The 19,705-nt window shown below is 47.5% G+C and overlaps 1 protein-coding gene across 2 annotated transcripts in view; it reads left to right on the plus strand.

Annotated features, from left to right (window-relative positions):
- The window catches only part of LAMC3 (laminin subunit gamma 3), a 61,447-nt gene that overhangs the window by 14,026 nt on the left and 27,716 nt on the right, over positions 1–19,705 (plus strand). Inside the window, exons 6-9 of one of the 2 annotated variants that reach the window (XM_078382747.1) lie at positions 4,703–4,914; positions 8,490–8,694; positions 12,181–12,326; positions 13,758–15,324. In XM_078382747.1, the coding sequence (XP_078238873.1) occupies positions 14,949–15,324 (376 nt within the window). In that variant the 5' untranslated portion in view covers positions 4,703–4,914; positions 8,490–8,694; positions 12,181–12,326; positions 13,758–14,948. The remainder of the gene's footprint in view (positions 1–4,702; positions 4,915–8,489; positions 8,695–12,180; positions 12,327–13,757; positions 15,325–19,705) is intronic. The other variant, XM_078382748.1, reaches the window with a different exon arrangement.

Raw genomic sequence — 19,705 nt, forward strand, 5'->3', positions numbered from 1 at the left:
CGGATCCGGGCCTCTCTGTTTGCAGAGCAAAATTTTGTTCTCCTTGCCATCGGTAGCCGGAGAGCCTTATTTAAAATGCACCCTGACGTCCCACAGTGTTCTGCCCTGCCTCAACCCATCTCGGATGCCACCAGCAGGTTCTTCCGAGGATGTGCTCGGAATTGCAAAAAAAAGAGAGAGGGAATGGAAGATGCGTGAACGGGCGAACTGCCCCCCAAGGGTGCTGGGAGGGATCGAGAGGAGGGGTGGTGGAGGCGCATCGCCCGCAGGACAGGGGGGGAGGCCAAACAGGACTGATCCTGCCTGAGATGCTGATGATTAAATAACAATGAGAGCCCTTCTCCACCCCTCCCCGCCCTCCATGACTCCCTCTCCCCAGCATCTCTGGTTTTAAAATAAAATTACAGAATTAAAAAAAAACCACACACCACTTGTGGCTTATGGCAGAAGAATATCTGGTGAGGAGAAGCAGGAGGAGGAGGGAGGGAGATGGGAAGAGGCTTCGGAGGACACCTGCTGGTGGCGCATCCTCTCTCCAAACACACACGTTGTGCGGAGGAAGGCCAAGAGGGGAAAGAGGGAGATACTTGTGAGTAACTCACAAGAACTGAAGGATGGGGAGTCCCCAGGCGATAGGAAGAGGAAAACGATGGCTGTGACGAGCCAGGTGTTTGATGCCATGCAGGAGGTAACCTAAGAGTCAAGATTCCACCCAGTGCTCCTTTCCATCTGGAGGAGACCCACTGAATCAATGCTGTTGCTCCGTCCCAACATGTCACCCCCTAGTACAGTCTCTTGAGGTGTGTGACATACCGGGTTGGCTTTCATCGAATCAATGGGATTTACATAAGTCCCATCCGCTCACAGAGTCGCCTGTCCAGCTGGGAGTAACACGCGGCTTTATGTGTCAAATGAAGGAAGACGCAGCAGGATTAACTACAGGGTTGGGGTTTTGGTTAGACATGTTAAGAGGTAGAAGGAGGAGGCAACAAGGTTTGCCCAAGGCTGTATAGGCTGGTTCTCTTCATGGGAGGCACAGTGGAAAATTGAACGTTCAACCAGTGGTTCCACAGCGAGCTAACTAACTGACCTAACTTACTGAGCCATCCAGCCGGCCTTATAGAATCAAAAAATTGTGAAGACGGAAAGGACCCAAGAAATCCACAGCTAAAGCAGCCCAGAGAGACGGCCAACTTTTACAATATGATAAAGAAGGGAGTCCACTACCATCGGGGGAAGACCGTTCCGTCTGGGAACAGCCTCTACTGTTGGGACGTTCTTCTGAATGCTTAGTCCAATTCGGGAGGTGGTGAGCGCTCCAACGCTGGAGGCCTTCGAGAGAAAATTGGACAATCGCCTGCCTGATCTGCTTGGACTCCGATGCCTGCCTTGAGCAGGGGGTTGGACCTGATGGTCTTAGAGGGCCCTTCCAACTCCATCGTTCCATGATTCTGTCAACACAGCTTCTTTGTCATTTGCATGTGTTCATTCAAGCCCTGCTTTCTGGTATGAAAGAAAAGAAACTCTCTCCTTCTGGCATCTCACAGCCTTTCACATACTTGAAGATGAGCATCGTATCCCTTCTCTGTCTTTTCTCCTCCTCCTCCTTCAACGGTTCCTCTCCTCATAGGACATTCACCAGACCCTTTTCCATTTCCGTTGCCCTTCTCTGGAGGGCTTCCAGCATTTCGACATGCTTCTTCAAGGACTCTCTGGTCCAGGTGAGGCAGGAGGCCGTATTTCATGGAACGGATCTGTGCCTTTACAGCCTGGAAATGTTCTTACACGCAACCGAGCTGCTCTTGGCCAACCTGGAAAGCATTAGAGGGACATAGAGCGGAGCGCTGATTTGCATGCCTCAGAGGTGTTGCAGAGGGCTCGCTCCGGCGCAGATAAGCATAAAATCGAGCGGCATGCTTGATGGAAAGAGATCTGAGTCATAAGAGCTACATTTGTACTTTGCTTTGTCTTGCGACCCCATTCCCTCCACCCCACTCGCTGCTGGAATACAGGATCCGTGTCACTCACGAAACTGCAATGTGGGTCTGGAGTCATCCAATGTTTCCCACCTGAGTCGCAGAGATTCCCGCATCTGTCTCGCCTTCCGTCACCGTTTCATGGGGGGAACCCGAACACCACCTCTCGCAAGGGTTAAGAACCTTCCGGGCAGCCGAGTAAAGAATGTTCCTCTGATTTGCTTAATGAACATTAATTAAGAAGACAGAAGATAGCAGATTCCTTCAGGGTAGAGATGAAAGGGCCGTTAATTAAATCTGGAGAGAGAGGGGAAAGATGAGGATGACTGATCCTCCCTCTGATCAGACTTGACAATGCAAGCTATACGGCGTAGAAAGCGAGGTGTGCACGAGGAAGCTGGAAAGACCGCCCTTCCTTTCTGCCGGGTCTTTCCTCCACCCTCCCCTGGTTCCAAAGGAGAACCTCAGCGGGTTTTGGGCCGAACCTGGCTTTTGAAGGGCCGACTTAGAGGTGAGAGAGTTGGAAACCTTCAGCAAGAGCGAGGGGGCTGCTCCGAGGAGCTGCCAGAGACCTGAGCGGGAAGGACAGGAAGGTCCATAATCCACCCAAGCCAGTTTAGACGAGCGCTTCTCCATCTTTCCTGCCCAGATGTTCTAATGACCCTGCTCTTGAAGGACCTGAGCCCCATCATGGCCTCGAAGCCCGCTTTGGCAAGGAAGGATAGGCACGCCTTTTCAGAAATGTTGGTGTCGTGTTCATGGTTTACCAGAGATGAACCGGGTTGGGAAGAAAACTGGTTCAAAACGATGTAGCAGTCCTCACAGATTTCTGCAGCTGATCCGTGCGCGCGGCCAGGTGTTGGAGCGCCAATTCCTTCTCCCCCGTGAGGCCACCGGTTCCAGAGCAGCACGAGATGCTGCCAGATCCCTACCCGCAAGGAGAGGATGAAGCGAGCCGGGTTCCCCACCCCCTGCTCTGTCCGTCACCTTCAAAAATACAAATCAAATCAAAATATTTGGTGTTGATTAACGAAGGTGGAGATGCGTTCGAGCGGCTTCAAAGCTTCGAAGCCACCAGGCCTCAAGGAGACCTACCGATCCCAACATGGGCCAGCTGTTTCCCTCCACGATAGACAGCTAAGCCTCCAAACACAGCTGACAATATCGGGCATCCTTGTGTTAATATGTATTTTCATCACTCAACTCAGCAAGGCCTTGGAAACGGGAAATAATTAAGAATGCAGTGCGTCTCCTGGAGTTTTATTCCCCAAAGGGGAATCTATAGCTAGATGCAGGGAAGAAAATCAAATTAGGCAACAGGTTTGCCTATACAGCTGTGTTATTTATAAGATTTTGCCCATTGCCCATTTTTGGACAGCAGTGGTCAAAACTGCCGCCGTTGTCACCAAATCATAGAGCTGTCAAGTTGCAAGGGGCACCAAAGGTCATCCAGCCCAACCCGGTGGCAGTGCAGGAAACCAGTGGCCTAGGGGATGCATTTTGGTTTCTAAGAAGCGTCCTGAAAGACTCTAAGGCTGGGGGTCTCCTTAAAAGCAAGGGCTGTGGGTGCAATAACATGCCTTGTTTGAATCAAGGGTGAGAAAAGTTACTCCTGTGGAATACACTGCCCAGAATCCCCTAGGCAAAGAGGGCGGGGATACATAATAGGGTCTAGGGAACTGGCATCATTAATCTAGCTTTCCTCTAATGAGCTCAAGGTGGTGCCCTTCACTCTTCTCTCTACTTTATACTCACAACAGACCTGCGAGGTAGGCCAGTCTCAGAGGGAGTGATCCTCCTGCAGTTACCGAGTGAGTTGCGATGCCCAAGAAGGATTGGAATCTGGTCCTCTAAAATCCAAGTAAAAAAGTTTTACAGCCGCTAACCGTTCTCCTCGGAGTTAAACACATTTCTGCCCAAAGACACAGAGCCATGCGAACTGCTTAAATTATGCAAACGGAGCATTGTTGCGTAATTCGCCATGCTTAGGATCATTTGCATGTCTCTGGCTTGCCTAATTTATCTTGCTTTGCTCTTCACCCGGAAGTGTCGCCCGTTATCCCTCGGAAATCGTGTGCCCGAATCTCTCCGGCTTTTGAAATTTCAGGAGCAATTGGAAAAGTTACCTTTTCTGAATGTGTTGGCTGGAGTGTGATCAAGAGCTGTATATATATGTTATATATATCCTTTCAAGCGGAATCTCTAAGCCATGGGGACTAGAAACAGTCCTTTTTTTAAAAAAAATACCCTAAGATTTCCAGGAAGCTGTATTCTGAGTCCAGTATCATCGCGAATGGGTTTTCCCTGCTTGAGCGCAACTGGTGTGGCATACATGCATTCATCTGTTGGCAGTGACAAATTCTCTGTATTTACTATTATTTATTAATTCGTCCTTGAATAAAGAAGTGCAGGTCCATCATGAACCTTTAAATTCTTCTCCCTAAATGAGAAACCCTGCAGATATTAGGGAAGGGTGATGGGTAAACTCTCCCTAGAGTGACTTCATGGCTTTTTTGCACACTTTCCTGGGGGAAATCTGTGCAAGGCACGCTTCCCAGTTTATCATGCCCCCCTCGACTGCCACCTTTGCAGTCGGACGAGCGCCCGTGTTAGGGGACGCGTGGTGGTTTTGTCAGACCCGACGCAGTTGGCACCTTGGCAGGAAGTGCTTTGCTTGTATCTCAAATGGGTTTTGTCATTTTCTTTTTGGTCGGGTTGATTGGCAGCCTGGCCCGGCCGCACAATCTCATCCACATTCCTGCGGCGCTTCACCACCTTCTCCGCCAGGCGCACGGGAAGAGCGATGCATCGAGAGGTGCCGCTAACCAGACGTTAGCTACGGTTACGGGTCACGCCAAGAGCAGCGAGGGGGAGAAAAACGTTGCTGACAAACGGACCCCACCGTTCCGTTGCCAGCAGAAGGAGAAATTTACACCAGGTGAGTCCGGCCCTCATCCATGAAATGGGAAACTTCAGACGGCTGTCAGGGAGCACTTAGGTTTTCTCAGAGCGTGACCAACAGCTTGGCCCTCTGTCTCCTTCGTCTCCAGACTTGTGGGGAAACGCTTGATGAATTGGAGCCTGCCAGGGGAGCCTAATGGCTCCAGATTCACCCAGGGGTGACGGTAAATCCGTTCTGTGTTTTGGTCTGAACTTTAGCAGAAACTATCCACAAGGTCAGTTGGACAAGTCTGGCACCTTTCGGAGATAAATGACGTTGCCTTCTTAACTGAGAAAAGAAAAACAATAAAAAGTTGTTTGGAATTAGAACCTTAAGGTTCAATACGGGACCAAAAACAGGTTTGTTAAGGACCCAAAATAAGTTCAGTACTCTAAACATACGGCACTTTCAAAGTTCGGAATAAAACCCAGATTAGATTCAATGCTCCATTCAAAAGTGAAGTCCTATTAATCCGTGTTTGCTTCATGCTTGAAAGAGTTTTGAGCATAGATTATACATTGTCCATATTGTTTGTTCTTTTTATATCCCCCCCCCCATTCAAACAAAACACATTCATTCTTGACTTGGCCCTCCTACTCATCAGAAGGAGGCAGGTGCCTCAGGTAACAGGCGGAGGCACCTGCATGGATCAAAGTCAAGGTCATGGAAAATTGACGGGACGCTGAGAAAGGGCCCTTTAACGGACTATTGGTCTTCTCGTTTTCTTAATTTAAAAAATTATGTAGGCTGGGTACTCAATTTGCCAGCCTCGGAAGGATGGAAGGCTGAGTCAACCTCAATCTGGCTACTTGAGCCCATTGGATCGAGTCTTGAGCAGAGGCTTGACTGCAGTACTGCAGTTTAGTCGCTGTGCCACTAGTGTTTTTTTTTTAAGGCAACGTGCTGCTAGCCACTAGCCTGTGGCACAAAATGCATCTGAGTAGTGAGGCCACTGTCTCCCATAACTCCAGGGTTAACTAAAAAAAAACCCGGTTAAAATGTGGAGAAAAGGGAACGAATCCCTTGTTATGCATCATAATGGAACTGAGTTTGTTGTGAAAAGGAATTAAGAACAAAGAGCTTGTTGTTTGTAACCTAGTTATCTTCCATCTCCGCTTCTAGTTCTTCTAAAGACTCATTTGTTTTTAAGAGTGCGTTTGTCATCTCAAGAGACGGTATGGTAATTGAAAAAGAAAAATCCCTTCAGTTTTGATCTCCGAGGAATGCATTATTAAATACCTTGCCGTGGACTCGGAATGTATTCCTATTAGATCAATGAGCGCAAAGCAAACCAGCTTCGCTTTCCAGCCTTAAAGCGGTGGGAAGGAAATACACAGAAAAGCCATCTGCTTCTGAAAACAGTCCCCGTGTGATACCAAAAAAAGAGTCAAGAAACGTCCCACGTTCTGAAGTCGATTTCAGTGCCATCCTCACATTGTGGAGTTATCCAAGGTGCCAACCCCGAATAATTTCAGCACCTCGGAGAGCTCTTTCAAAGTTCAGACTGAAAACGGGAGTGGATCTGGTCCCTCCGCATAAAAACAGAGTCACCCGTGTGGCGTCTTGCTCCAGCGAGTCCGGAGAGCTTGTAAGGAGAATCACCTCACTCGGCCCAATTATCAAGCTGCCTGTAATCCCGTCTCTGCTATGCATCATTCGCATGGAGGAGAGGGGAGGCATGCATATAGTTATTCAACAGTTTTGGTCGAAGGGCAAAGGGCTTCCCGTCTTATAATATTGTATTTTGGGGCAGCAGCTTGGACGTTGTCCTTGGACTGAGCCGCCAAGGATGGGCAGGAGAGAAGTCTTCCGTAGATGAAGTGGGGGGAAAATGGACGTTTTTGTCCTTTCCCCCAGGCAGCTTTCTTCCAAGAAAGGTAACACTCTGTTATAGAGCGTCACCTTCCCTGTCTGGCACTGGTTAGGCCTCCTCTCGAGTCCTGCGTCCGGTTGTGGACACCGAACTTTAAGAAGGTTGCCAACAAACCGGAGCAAGTTCAGAGGAGGGCAACAAGGATGATCGGGGATCGGAAAGGAGGAAAGGTGGAAAGATCTGGACCCGTTTAGCCTTGAAAAAAGAAGTTGGAGGGGAGTCAATATAGGTACTCGGGGTGTTTGCATCCTTTCACCAGTTCCGTTTTGCTTTCCTCTGGGTCTGTTTTAACCTGGGTGAAAGCCCCCAGCCCCCCAACCCTGGTTGCAGCTCTGCTGGAAAGTGTCACACACATACCTGTGCCACAAAACGTGGATAAACCTGGCCCTTGCGTCTGAATTCACATCGTGTTTGCAGTCGGTTTGCTTGTGTCTGTTTTGGGCTATTGTGTGCTGTTGCATTGTTAGCCCTCTTGAGCCCCGTTGGAGGGTGGGAAGAAAAGCGGCCTTTCTGTCTGGCAAGCCAAACACCCTTAATTGCGTATTTGCTTTTTAAAAGACAGGTGGCGTGCCCTCCACAGACAAAAAAAACACAGCGCGTCACTTCCAACCTCGGGCCCCGTTTCCATAGGTTGATCTGGATGCCGTACAAGTTGCTACTCTTGCGGCCCCAGCTTCGGGCCGACTCGAGCGATGCCAAACCGGCTTTTCAGCGGTGAAATTGGAACGGCTGAAAGCTTGGGGTGCCAGATGAGCTGTTTATTCAGCCATGCTAAGGAACGGAGCATGACCAGGAAGCCAAAGAGCAGGGATGGTGGGTCGGAGCGAATGCATCTGACACGTCCGCCCGCCCACCTGCAACTTATCAGCTCCACGCTGGCCAGGGCAGAATCGGCATTCGATACAGGAATTGGGGGGGGGGGCTGTTCAGAAGGAAGCAGCGGGAGACACAGACAGTGGACTCGCCTTTGGGTGGTGGGTAGAGGAATAGGTAACAGGGAGGACGATGCAATATCCCCTCTATTCTCTTCTATTCCATACTCCATCGCTCCCTTACGGAGGTGGTTTTGATGGTTTGTTGGAGCTGGGCTGGATGACCAAGTGAAGAGAACCCATCGCAGATTTGCCTTTGGAGGGGGTCCCCCTGAAGCTTCACAACCCCCACCAGATAACCTCGGTTATCTCCTTCAATGAAGTTGTTCCATGATAGATCACCACCATTTTTTTTCAAAAATGTGGACTAAAGTTGCTTCTGAGCCCTCTTCTGGATTAGGGCCCCTGAAACTTAACATTTATATTAGTTTCGTAGCAGATCCGTCACTGGTTACAGCCCCTCGGTTGGCCTGTGTGAGTCATGGACCCTTTTGTGTATGTCCACCCTAAGCAGATTCCATATTAACACAACCATACTGTATAAACCCTATATATAATCCATAGTGTATGGAAACTCAGACCCGAAAACTTCCCAACATCCCTAGAAAAGGACCCTATGAGATCATTGAGTCCATCCCCTATCAAGGAGGGACCATGGGGGAATCGAACATCCAACCTTGGGTCCTGCAGCCGGAGACCTAAATCACTGAGCTATCCATCCAGTCTTGTTTGAAATCCTAGCCAGATGAGCTGGCCTTTTTCAGTCCCGTCCCTTTGAAGAGCAGCGTTGAGGTTCAGCCTTCACGTGGCGCCTTCTTTCATTTCAGCCCACCGAAGGGAAAAAAACTAGAGCCGAGGCTTCTTCAACGCAAGTGTGCGCCCACGCCCGAGGAAGAGGAGCAACTGGACTGACCGGAGCCCACCGGCTCGGCCACGGGCCTTTTCGCCAGGGGCAGCCGTCGCGAACTTTCCCCAGCCTTCTTGAGAATCCACCCCTCATGGATGATTCCGTTCCAGCTCTCCAAAACTCAGGTCAATACATGTTAATGAGGCTTTGAAAGCAGCCGAGCGGTGGGGATCCGTGCTAGACTGCCTAAGACCGTCGTAATGCGCGGTTACTCTCCAGTGCTCTTCCCCTGGCGCTTTGAGAGAGGAGAGAGAGAGGGAGACAGAGAGGAGAAATATATATATTTATATATATAAAAAGAGGGAGAGAGAGAGAGCTAGGGAAGGAGTAGGGGGGGAAATGTTTAAATTATAAATGAAGGCTAAGTTTCCAAAACCGGTTGAGGAGTGTTTATACAGGCAAATGAGGAGATCTGAGATGGTGCCGAGAAGAACGTTAGGCAAATGCACAGCATCGCGGTGGGTGGGTGGGGGTCATCGGAGACCAATTTTATTTCTCCGTTGGTCTATTTTTTGAATACGGAGTGGAGGGGGAGGAGGAGGACTATAAGGATGCTAATCCCGGTCATGACCTCTGCCACGGATTCATGGCAGGTTTTGGGGCAGGCTGTGGACTCGCGTTTACCGCCCACCACTAGTAATACAGTCATAAGTTAGACCAGCCGTGCATGAAGTAAGGATAATTATAATTAGAAGAAGAGGACTGGGTGACTCAGGGGTTCGGGCTTCTGGCTACAAAGCTCGGAGGTCACGCGTTCCGATTCCCCACTGGGTGTTCTTGACAGGGGCTGGAGTCAATCATCTTCCAGCTCTGCAGTTGTACTATCTTTCCCTTATTCACTAGGGGTTTCGCAATCCCAGAATAATCCAATGTTGGTTACAAAAATTTGGAGACGCCAGCCGGCCACGTTTAAAATTTTCAGTTGCACATCTCCCATCTCTCATTTCAACAAGAGCTACCTTATTCTCCTCCCCCACCACCACTATTAGTTTTTCCTTAAGAAAATAATAAAAAAAACCCCAGACCATTTAGGGCTTTCCATCGGCATCCAATAGATTTCCTTTTCCATCAGAAGGTAGGTTTATTTATTTATAAGATGCCTTAGCCACAGGCCGAACAAGAGAGAGAAAAGCAATAATCAAAAATCTGTCAAAACATATTGGCACGTATATATATAACAATATGTTTCGTGCTGTAAAATGTAGTGTGGGAATTATGTAGAATAATGGTACAGTATTTTTTTTACTCCAAATCCCATAATCCCCTAGGCCATAGAAGTTAGCTGATTCTTGAAGTTGTAGTTAAAAAATAAGATTACCAAATGCCGGAGCAATATTGCATAAAATATGTCATATAGTGTAGTTTATTTTAGTCATGGCTAAAATGTAATAATAAATAACTAGGGATAGAGAAGAATTTGGGGGGGGAGGGGGAGTTCATATGTATTTACTAAAATTCACACATTTCTTTATATCTGGGTGGCAAAGAACTTGATATTTTAAAATATCTGATTGTGGGAGAAAAAGAACGTGACCGAGTGCAGGATGTTTCAAGTCCTAAATCTCTTTGCTGAACACAGAGGGATTCAGATAATCTCAGAGTCCAATTGTCAGTTGAAATCCGAGCATATTTCCTCCAGTTGCAATGCTATCCGTGTATTGTTCTGAGTTCACCCTGTCAAAATGCAAAGCATTTCAGAGTGGCCTTGAAGAGGCCATTCAGTCCCGTTAGCTTTACAAAAGGCCTGCTCCTGGTGCTGATGGAAAGCAGCTAGAACACATTCGTTGATCATGCTCCTCTAGGGACTCCCTCTTTTTTTTTTTTCCTTACAAGATTATCTCAAGGAGTGCTTCTGTTTTTTTTTTTTTTTAAAGGACTGCCATTCACTGGCAGGAAGTGTTTTCACAGGGAAAAAAGGAAGAATTTGTCAGAGGAGAAAATCTGTACATCTGTCTGCTTTTGCTGTCGGTTTCTGTTTTCCTGCTGGGTGCACAAACCGGTGTTTTCTTCCAGGCGGCTGCCTCGGGTGGCGCGGTGGCCGAAAGGCTGGAGACGCAACCAGCACGTCCCGGCTCTCCTTGGGGAAGCTGTGTCAGAGCCACTGGCCATCTCGCCTCCCTTGATCCATCAAACCCTTCTTCTGGGAAACACCCCCCCCCCCGCAGGAGAAACACGAGAACCAAGACAAGTGGCTGCAGAAAAGGCCTCGCTTGCGCTTTTATTTGTTGTAAGAAGTCATCGCCTACCCTTGGTTGACGTTCTCGCTTTGCAGAAAGGAAGGGACCATTTTGTCTCGCTCGCGAGAAGTCATGCGCTTAATGGCTGAAGAAGACTATGGAGCAAAAAAACTGCTGAGTAGCTCAGGGGTTGCGGTCTCTGGCTGTGGAGCCAGAGGTGTTGAGAGTTCAATTCCCCCACTGGGCCTCCTTGACAAGGGCTGGACTTCATGATCTCACAGGGTCCAGCTCTGCACTTCTAAACACACTCTGTAGCCAACAGAGGGACTGAGGAATGAGGAGTGTCTAGGTGTGTTTGCATCAGTCAATGGGAATAGCAAGAATGTTGTGCTTATACACAACACAAAGTGCTTTTCCCCCCAACATAAGCACAGTGCTGAAATCCTGTCATGCGGTTAGGCAAAAGGGGTAACTTTGAGAAGTGAATTTCCATGAGTTGATAAACCTACGTTGACAATTACCTGTTGCTCACTGAGTCACGCAACTCACCGTGCAACAAGTAATGTCTACAAAGATTTCTTAACCACCCAGAGCGGCCTTCAGCTAGATGGGTGGTCAATCAATCAATCAATCAATCAATCAATCAATCAATCAATCAATCAATCAATCAATCAATCAATCAATCAATCAATCAATCAAGGGTTCAGCACCTTGGATAGATCCTGTGAAGTCTGGATTAAAAGCAGGAGCCCACTCATCAGCTGCCGATGCCTTTTTATCATCTGCTTCACCCTCTCCTGAAGGCCTTATATAGCTTGTCAACATCCTAGATCTCAAGATTTCTTTGTCCACAACTAATCACTCATAAACCTGCTGTGATCTCACGTCCTTAGCCCCTGGTTCTCCCCAAGCTCATGGAAACAAAACCTAGCATATCCTGCATTCTTTCCACCAACCTCTCCGGGATTTGGTACTAGGTCTATATAGTACTCATCTCGTCATGTCCTGAACCTATAACCACAGAGAGAGGAGGTTAAACTAAGCGAATTCCTAAGGGCCGGACTTCTGCTTCCTATGAACCTCCCCTGGGATCCCGCTTAAGCCCTCCGGTGACCTAGCTTTTCCTCTTCGGAAACACTTCCCCAATTTTCTAAGAACCATCTTTGTTTTCTGTTCATTGTTAATGGCCAGGAAGGATCAAGATGCTTTGCTTCTGCCATCTCGTGGAAGAACTGCTTAGGGGCCTCCCTGTTTGTAATAGAGGCTTTCTCAAGGAAGGGGGGGAAATCACAGAGATTCATGTCGTCTGAGCTTAGGAAGCAATTTTACCTCTGCAGAGATACCTCTGCTGTTTTGTGTCCTTGGGCTGACTTTGCTTTTAATTATTTTCATTTCCATTCTTTCGTTGTTGTTTTTTTTTTGTTTTTGGAACAGAATCTTCCGTAAAAGAGGAGCGAACCCATATCCCTCGGGGGAATCAAATGGAGGACTCTACCCAAGAGTTGAACCAGATCACAAATCCAAGACCAAATTAGCCTGATTTAAAGTGGTTTGTACAAGCCCCGGATCAAAGAGGAATAGTAAGATTCAGTTCTAGGTTAAAATTGTAGCATATTTACAGTTTGCAACTGGAGCAGAAATGGAATCGGATGGGGGCCACAGGTCACTGGATATTTTTTTAAATGCAGATTTTAAAGGCACATACCGCTGAAGCTAGCTGTCTAGAATTTAACACTTTCATGCCCCCCTTTTTAGGGTCTATCATATGTCAGGTTTTCATTTGCCCCAGGCAAAGATAAGTATCAGGAAACCCATTCAGAATAGCGCGGGAGAAAGAACCTTAAACTTGATTACAGAAGCCCCTAAGGCTGACTTCCACGCATCCTTCCAGTGCAATTACAAAAAAAAGGTTTATTATAGCCATTTTGATTTTCTAGTGCATGTCCGTGGAAGGCTTTCAAATTAACTCTGATCCAGCATACAAATCAAACCGGGGAAGTCACCGATATGCTCCGGCTTTATTATCATACATTCGAAAGCCCCGGATTGTTCCCTAGATGAGATCATTCTAATCATGTATCCATTCTAATTAAAAGCATCAATACATGTAATGTATTAGCCTGAACTAGCACAGAGAAAGGCAGAGAGGAATCGCCAACTGGCTTTTGGTCTCTTGTTCCCACTTGTCTCCTCTAAGGGACCGTCGTACCTTCTGCTTCATTGTTAGTCTTTGGTAGAAGAATTTCCTCCCCATTTAGAGAGTGCGCGGAAGTCACCCGTAGGGGCTTCTGTAATAAAGTTTAGGCTTCTTTCTCTTCTGCTACAAATGGGTTGCCTGATGCAGCAAGCATCCTTTTTCTTTTTCCCTGGGGTAAATTGCTTCCTAATGAGTCGAAGTTATTGTCCCGCTTCCTTGTTCATTTATTACTGTTTGTCAAATTGAACCTTTCTGCTCTTTTATTGCCACATGTGGTTACACCACTCCATGTTCCATTTTTCAAGAGCTGTGGCTTCGCAGTTGTTGTTATTCCTGTGCCCTTAAGTCGCCTCCGGATGTGTGACCTCCGAAATGTCCTATAACCAAGAGCCCTACCCAGCTTTTGCGGAGTCTAAGGCTGTGGCTTTCTTTGTCAAGTTCATCTCTCTCATTTTTCCTTCTTCCCCCTTTTCCTGCTCCCTCAACCTTTCCTGGCATCATCATCTTTTCCAGCCACCAGTTTAGCTAAGGCTCGCAACAGGTTCTTCTGCAAACAGATCAGGCACAGTGGAGTCCAGCTTTGGACTCCCTTGGATATTCTCTCCCCGACATAAACAGCAGAAGAAAACAATCAAGATTCTGGAAGTGTCGTGTTTTCCCATGGCATGTGTGTGCCACTGCTTGAGCCAAACCTGACGCACAAAGGAAGGGCTAAAAATAGAACGGTATGCATGCTCACATAACAGAGTTTTCTTTTCTTTTCCTTCCCCCCCCTCGTTCTGCCAATGTGTATGCGTGCAATCTGCATGCACAGAGAATCAAATGAAAGGGGCTGGCAGGTATAGCCGATTCTGCCTGTTTAGTCCTCTGCATAAGACAAAAGAGGGAAAGAATTGGGCGTGTGTAGCCTTGAGAAAAGAAGATGAAACGGAGAGAGGAGAGCCCTTTTCAAAGACTTGAAAGGTGGTCCTACAGAGGAGGGGCAGGATCTGTCCTCAGTCCTCCCAGAGTGCAGGACACGCAATAATGGACTCCAGCGACAGGAAGCCAGATTCGGGCTGAATATCAGGAAAAACTACTTAACTGTTTGAGAAGTACAACAACAGAATCCATGACCTCGGGAGGTTTTGAGCGCTCCAACCCTGGAGGCTTTCAAGAGACAACGGGACCACCCTCTGTCCGATCTGCTTTGATTTGGGTTCCTGCCATAAGCGGGAATTTAGACTCAGAGGCCTTAAAGGCCCCTTCCAACTCCATGATTCTATCATTAGACTTCTGCTTTATCTTAAAGAGAGAGAGAAATTGAGGAACGACACGTTCAGACTAATGAATGAGGAACTCTTAGGATCTATGGAGAAATGTGTTTGAGGAAACCGAGCAGCAGGAGCTGGTGTAAAATAAATGCCAAAACATACATGGGGATTCCTCTGTTTGGCCAAACAAAAAGACACCGGAGCTGTATAAAAGCTTTCTACATCCCCCCTTCTTTTTTTTGAATGGCCTAATAGCGGTATATTTGTGTGAGCAAACAGTCACCAGCCCTGCTGTGGGAGGTGAATATCCGATCGGTAACATTACAGGCCCTGGCCAATAGGTGCCTGCGGCAATCGCCCAGCCCGCTTGCACAGATTCAGGTTCTCCGCAACGGTGGTGCTTTTTATGTACAATAGAAGCTGTCCCCCGAGATGGATTGACTTTCGTTGGCAGGATTTGAGCAGGGACAGTAATCGTGGGACTGTATTTATTTCTTTTGAGGTTGTTCACTGATAGAGGGTTGATGTAACTCAGAAATGACATGAAGGCACGCAATAATAACGATCGAATACGACCGAACTCTGCTTGAGTTCCACAGAGAGACATTTCCACCTCTGTCCACCAGATGGAACTGGGCGAAAGAGGAATGGTGAGCCGTTTCATCGGCAAAGAAGGAAGGAGGAGAGTTTGGGGGAGCTCTCTAGAGCCTGAGACCGTTTGAAGACATTTCAGAAGAGCCTCCGAGCCGAGCATGGCTGGTCTCTTTGGGTCCTTGGTGTGGGTCTTCCTGGAGGTGCTACGCCTGGCCACGGGAGCCATGGACTCCTGCTACAACGCGCAAGGGCGGGCTCAGCGCTGCCTGCCGATCTTCGAGAACGCGGCTTTTGGGAGGCAAGCGCAAGCGTCGAACACGTGCGGCTCTCCGCCGGAGGACTACTGCCTCCAGATGGGCACCAGGGACTCCGGGGCGCTGTGCCACCGCTGCGACGCCCGCCAGGCCTCGCTTCACCACAACGCCACCTATCTGACCGACTTCCATCACCAAGAGGAGCCCACCTGGTGGCAAAGCCAGTCCATGGCTTTTGGGGTTCAGTACCCCCATTCGGTCAACATCACCCTTCACCTGGGTAAGTCTATGATCAACTGGGCTTGATCGCTTCAAAGGTGGTGTTGGAAGGACGTTTGAGATGGTTTTTTTGTTAGCTTGGTTTTGAGGATTCAATGAGTAAGAAGTCCATGGATAATCTTCAGGGCTGAGTTCATTCTGGGACATAGATTGTTGTATTGTCTTTTGTGTGTCATCCGGTCACGTCCGGCCTATGGGGGTCCTAAGAGGGTCTTCAAGGTATGTGAGAGGTTTTTATCTTCGCCAGCCCCAAGGAATGTCAGGGACCAAGCAGGAATTCGAACCCACCTCTCCCGAGTCCTGGTCTGATGCGTACCAAAGGGTGGGAGCAACTGTCTTTTGAAGAGTTGCTATAACATTTGGGATGGTTTTGCTTTGTTTAAAAAGAGAGCGAAATAATGCTATAATGGAATTCACTGCCATAAGATGTACCCATGGTGGTCAACCTCAACTTGAGATGAAACTTTCTCAAAAACTGGGAGCTTGGAGTATATAAGACAGGAGTGGGCAGGGCGGCTTATGTGGCTTCCGGAGTCTCCTCAACCACTCCTTCCTTCCTTTCAAACTTAATGAGCATTTTCTAATAATTGAAAAGTTTGCAGATAGATAGATAGATAAAACTTTATTACAGTCAAAGACCAGCCACGTAGAAATTATCTATCAGCCTATCCTGAATGCCTTGTGAAAATACTTTGTTTAAATTGTGTTTTGCTTACTTTATCTTATATATAAAAAACCTTCCTTGATTTCTAGTCCATTCTGAATGATTTTGTTCTTTTATACCTGAAGCTCCGTGGGATTAAACTATTGATCTCTGATGGGTGCCAAATAAATAACCAGCTGCTATCGTGCTAACCATAGAGGGTAACTAGTTACAAGAATTAGTTACTTTCAGAGCTTCAGTACTGACTTTGTTGACTAAAACTTCTAAAATCCCCAAACTAGTATGGCCATGCGCTGTAAGTTGTAATATATGTAATTCAGATTTCCAATATTTATTTCCAATTCTTTTTATTATTTAATATCAATAGTTCCTTTTTTGATCATTCTTCTCCCCCCCCCCAAGAATTATGGCATACAACAGCTCCAGTGTAGTTGTTCCGTTAAAAGAAATAACTTTGCCCCTTCTGTTGTGAGTAACTGTGTTTTAGTAACTTTTAGAATTACAAGAGGGGGTGGCCGCACTGCTTCAGTGTATTTTCTACCATAGGCCAGCCACTTTTGGAATTCTTCTTCTCGAATCCAACAAAAACAGTAACTCTTTGCTCCTTTTGAATGATGAGGATGGAGAGCTCCCTTTTGCGTCCTTTCCAGCAGGAACGAGCCGAGAAGCAATGAGGTTGAAGGCCAGGAGGTCCAAGCGATGGCGACCGAGTCCCAAGGGACGGTGGGTGGGTGGCTGGCTGGCTGGTGGAGCGATGGAGGGCCCTTCAGGCTCAGAGAAACTGGAACAGCCGGCCTCTGGAAGAGGTCACTCTGTTCCCAGCCCCCTGTGGGTAGGCAAACATCTGTTCCAAATCCACACGGGAAATTCAGAGGGGGCTTCCTGTTTGGAATGAAAGCAAGCAGAGCTGAAATTTGCCTCCTTCCAGACACCGACACCTCTGCTCAGCCAGACTTTCCCCCATCTCCTGTCGGCACGGACGCTTTGCCTCCAGGCGAGGACCTGGTGTCTCTTCGGGACAGCCTGACTCTTTGGAAGCTCTTTGCCGTTGTTTTGAGGAACTGCTGTGTTTTTTTCCAGAAGCTTCTGAGACAGTCCGGGAGCGAGTGGAGCTTTGTTTTCATTTGTTTCTGGTGGGACGATGCTCTCGGGCAGATTGGTTGGTTGGTTGGTTGGTTGGTTGGTTGGTTGGTTGGCTGGTTGGCTGGTTGGCTGGTTGGCTGGTTGGTTGGTTGGTTGGTTGGTTGGTTGGTTGGTTGGTTGGTTGAACCTTGACTCCCATGGTAGCAACTGGGTAGCACGCGCGCACACACACACACACACACTTGAAGGCAGAAGCGTACCTTTGGGGGTGTCCTCCAGGAGACAACAGGCGTGGGGGATTGGGACCTTAGAGAATTAAAACAGCTGGGGCTGCCTTGACCTTTAGGCAGCTTGTCCCTGCTGTCTAACAGTAAGGCCGGGTCTGTTCTCTGCATTCCACACTGGCGTTGTTTTGATGAGTTTAATTAGGCTCGTAAATAAGCCCCAAATGTCCTTGACGCATTCTTACTGGCCTATTTGGCTCCCTCATTCTGTGTGAAGCCTTTGTGCCGAGACAGTGGGAGAGAGAGAGAGGAAACCCATAAAAGGGAGTTAGCCTTTGTAGAGTCTTACAAAATTCCCCCGGGGCCCGTGGTTCCCAATCTTGGGTCCCCAAATGTTCTTGAGCTAAAACTCCCAGAAGCCTTTCCCACTTGCTCTGCTGGCCAGGATTTCTGGGAGTTCTGGTCCAAGGACATCTGAGGCCCCCCATGGATTGGGAATCCATGGCAAGAGGGGACCATGGGTTAGATTGACAGTGGCCTAACAGAACCAGGCACATTTCTTCTCTTTCCTCTCTTGCGCACAAACCTCTGGCAGAAATCAGCGCCTGCTTTTGCAGTAGCGACGGGGGTAACCCCCAACACCCCCAACAGAGTTGTTGTGGCCTTCTTCCAATGGAGCCGCCTCCGCGGCAGACATTCGCCATCTGGGGGCAATTAAGGCTGGGTCGCTTGTTTTCTCCCTGCCCTCCCCGTCTCGCTCCTCTGCCAGAACAATCCCATTTCCCCAACATTTTGGATTCATTACGCGCGTGGATTCTGGAACGAGGTTCACAAACTGAATGCCTGTCTTCATGTTGAGATTTAAGGAACAGTTTTTCCTGTTGCCTTTTTTCCCTTTGAGCCTGACGACTGAGTTTTATATGGATGTGTATATTCCTGAGTTGGTTACTTCAATCCAGCATTGGCATTCTTCTATATATTTAATCTACTCCAGAGACCAATACAGTGTGTATTCTGCTCAGTGTGCTGCTGAAACCCAGAGATGGGCGTCCCCTTCCTTCCAACCTCACATGACCTGCAGTGTGTACAATGACCTAAATTTGAGGGATGGGTCCTGCCCGCCCATGGGTGGCACACGCAGAACCCCAGTGTTCTGGCAAGGGGGCGTCTCTGATCCCTGCTCTGAATTTCCCTTTTCAAAGAACCATCGTTCCAAGGATCTGAATCAGTCAGGTAGACAGTTCTTGCAACTGTCATTTCAGTTTCCTGCAACGTATAAGGCCAACTCTACCGTTGGGTAGACTGGAGAATTGCCCGGTGCCAGCAGAGATCTCATGGGATTTCTGTGCTTCCCTGCCCCAAAGGTGTCTGATGTAGTTTAGTGTTTCAAACACATAAATAAATCCACAACTCTTGAACCATTCCTTATTTATTTTTGCACGATGCCTCCTGGAATCTCTGACCAGCTGGCTGGATGATCCCAGGATTCGTAGTCTGAGTTTCCGAGCCTTGAATTCAATCTAGACCAAGAAGTATTTTATTTTTAATGAAGGGAAGTAATCGTATTTCTAACAAACAAGCAAAAACACAGGTTTTTTTAAATGGCTTTTAATTCCACTCCGTTTTAACTTTGGAATCGATTTAGTGTGTGCTGATACTACACCAGGGTTGGACAGCTAAATATCTTAGGTCTCTGGCTGAGAGTTCGATTCTCCACTCTGCCAACTGGTGTTAACTCTGGGCAAGCTGCACAGTCCCACGTTTCCCCCAGAATTTATTTATTTATTTATTTATTTATTTATTTATTTATTTATTTATTTATTTATTTATTTATTTATTTATTCATTCATTCATTCATTCATTCATTCATTCATTCGATTTATGCCGCGCCCCCCTAGACAGCGTCTACAGAAGAAGGGAATGGTGAATTATTGCTATACCATAAGTCAGAATGGACTTGATGACACATTATTATTATTATATTTATATTATAACATAATTTTTAATGTGTCTGGTTTTTAATCTTTAAGACACACACCCCCCGGAAGGATTAATGAGTGCTGTGCAGGAATTCTTTAAAATATATCAGATACTTTCTTTTAGCAAGGAATGATTTCCAAGAAAAAAACTAGAGATAGGGTATGTCATCTATAGGTCGTCGGGGAACCCCATAGGCTGACTGCATTAGATGTAGGATTCTGGGAACTGGAGTACAGATAAAGGAACTCTCCCACATCTGGGGAAAAGCATCACGGAACATGGTTTATGGAGCTTCTTGGAAAGCCAGCTGCTGGTGGTGGCAGAGTCCTCTGAGGATATAAAGCTTGGGAAACCACAGATTTATACCACGGCAGGATGATCTCTCCCGCTTGAATCCATCTTGGCTCCTTCTTATTATCTCGCTGGCCAAG

The sequence above is a fragment of the Pogona vitticeps genome, chromosome ZW-PAR, assembly GCF_051106095.1.
Source record: "Pogona vitticeps strain Pit_001003342236 chromosome ZW-PAR, PviZW2.1, whole genome shotgun sequence".
NCBI classification, from domain to species: Eukaryota; Metazoa; Chordata; class Lepidosauria; order Squamata; family Agamidae; genus Pogona; species Pogona vitticeps.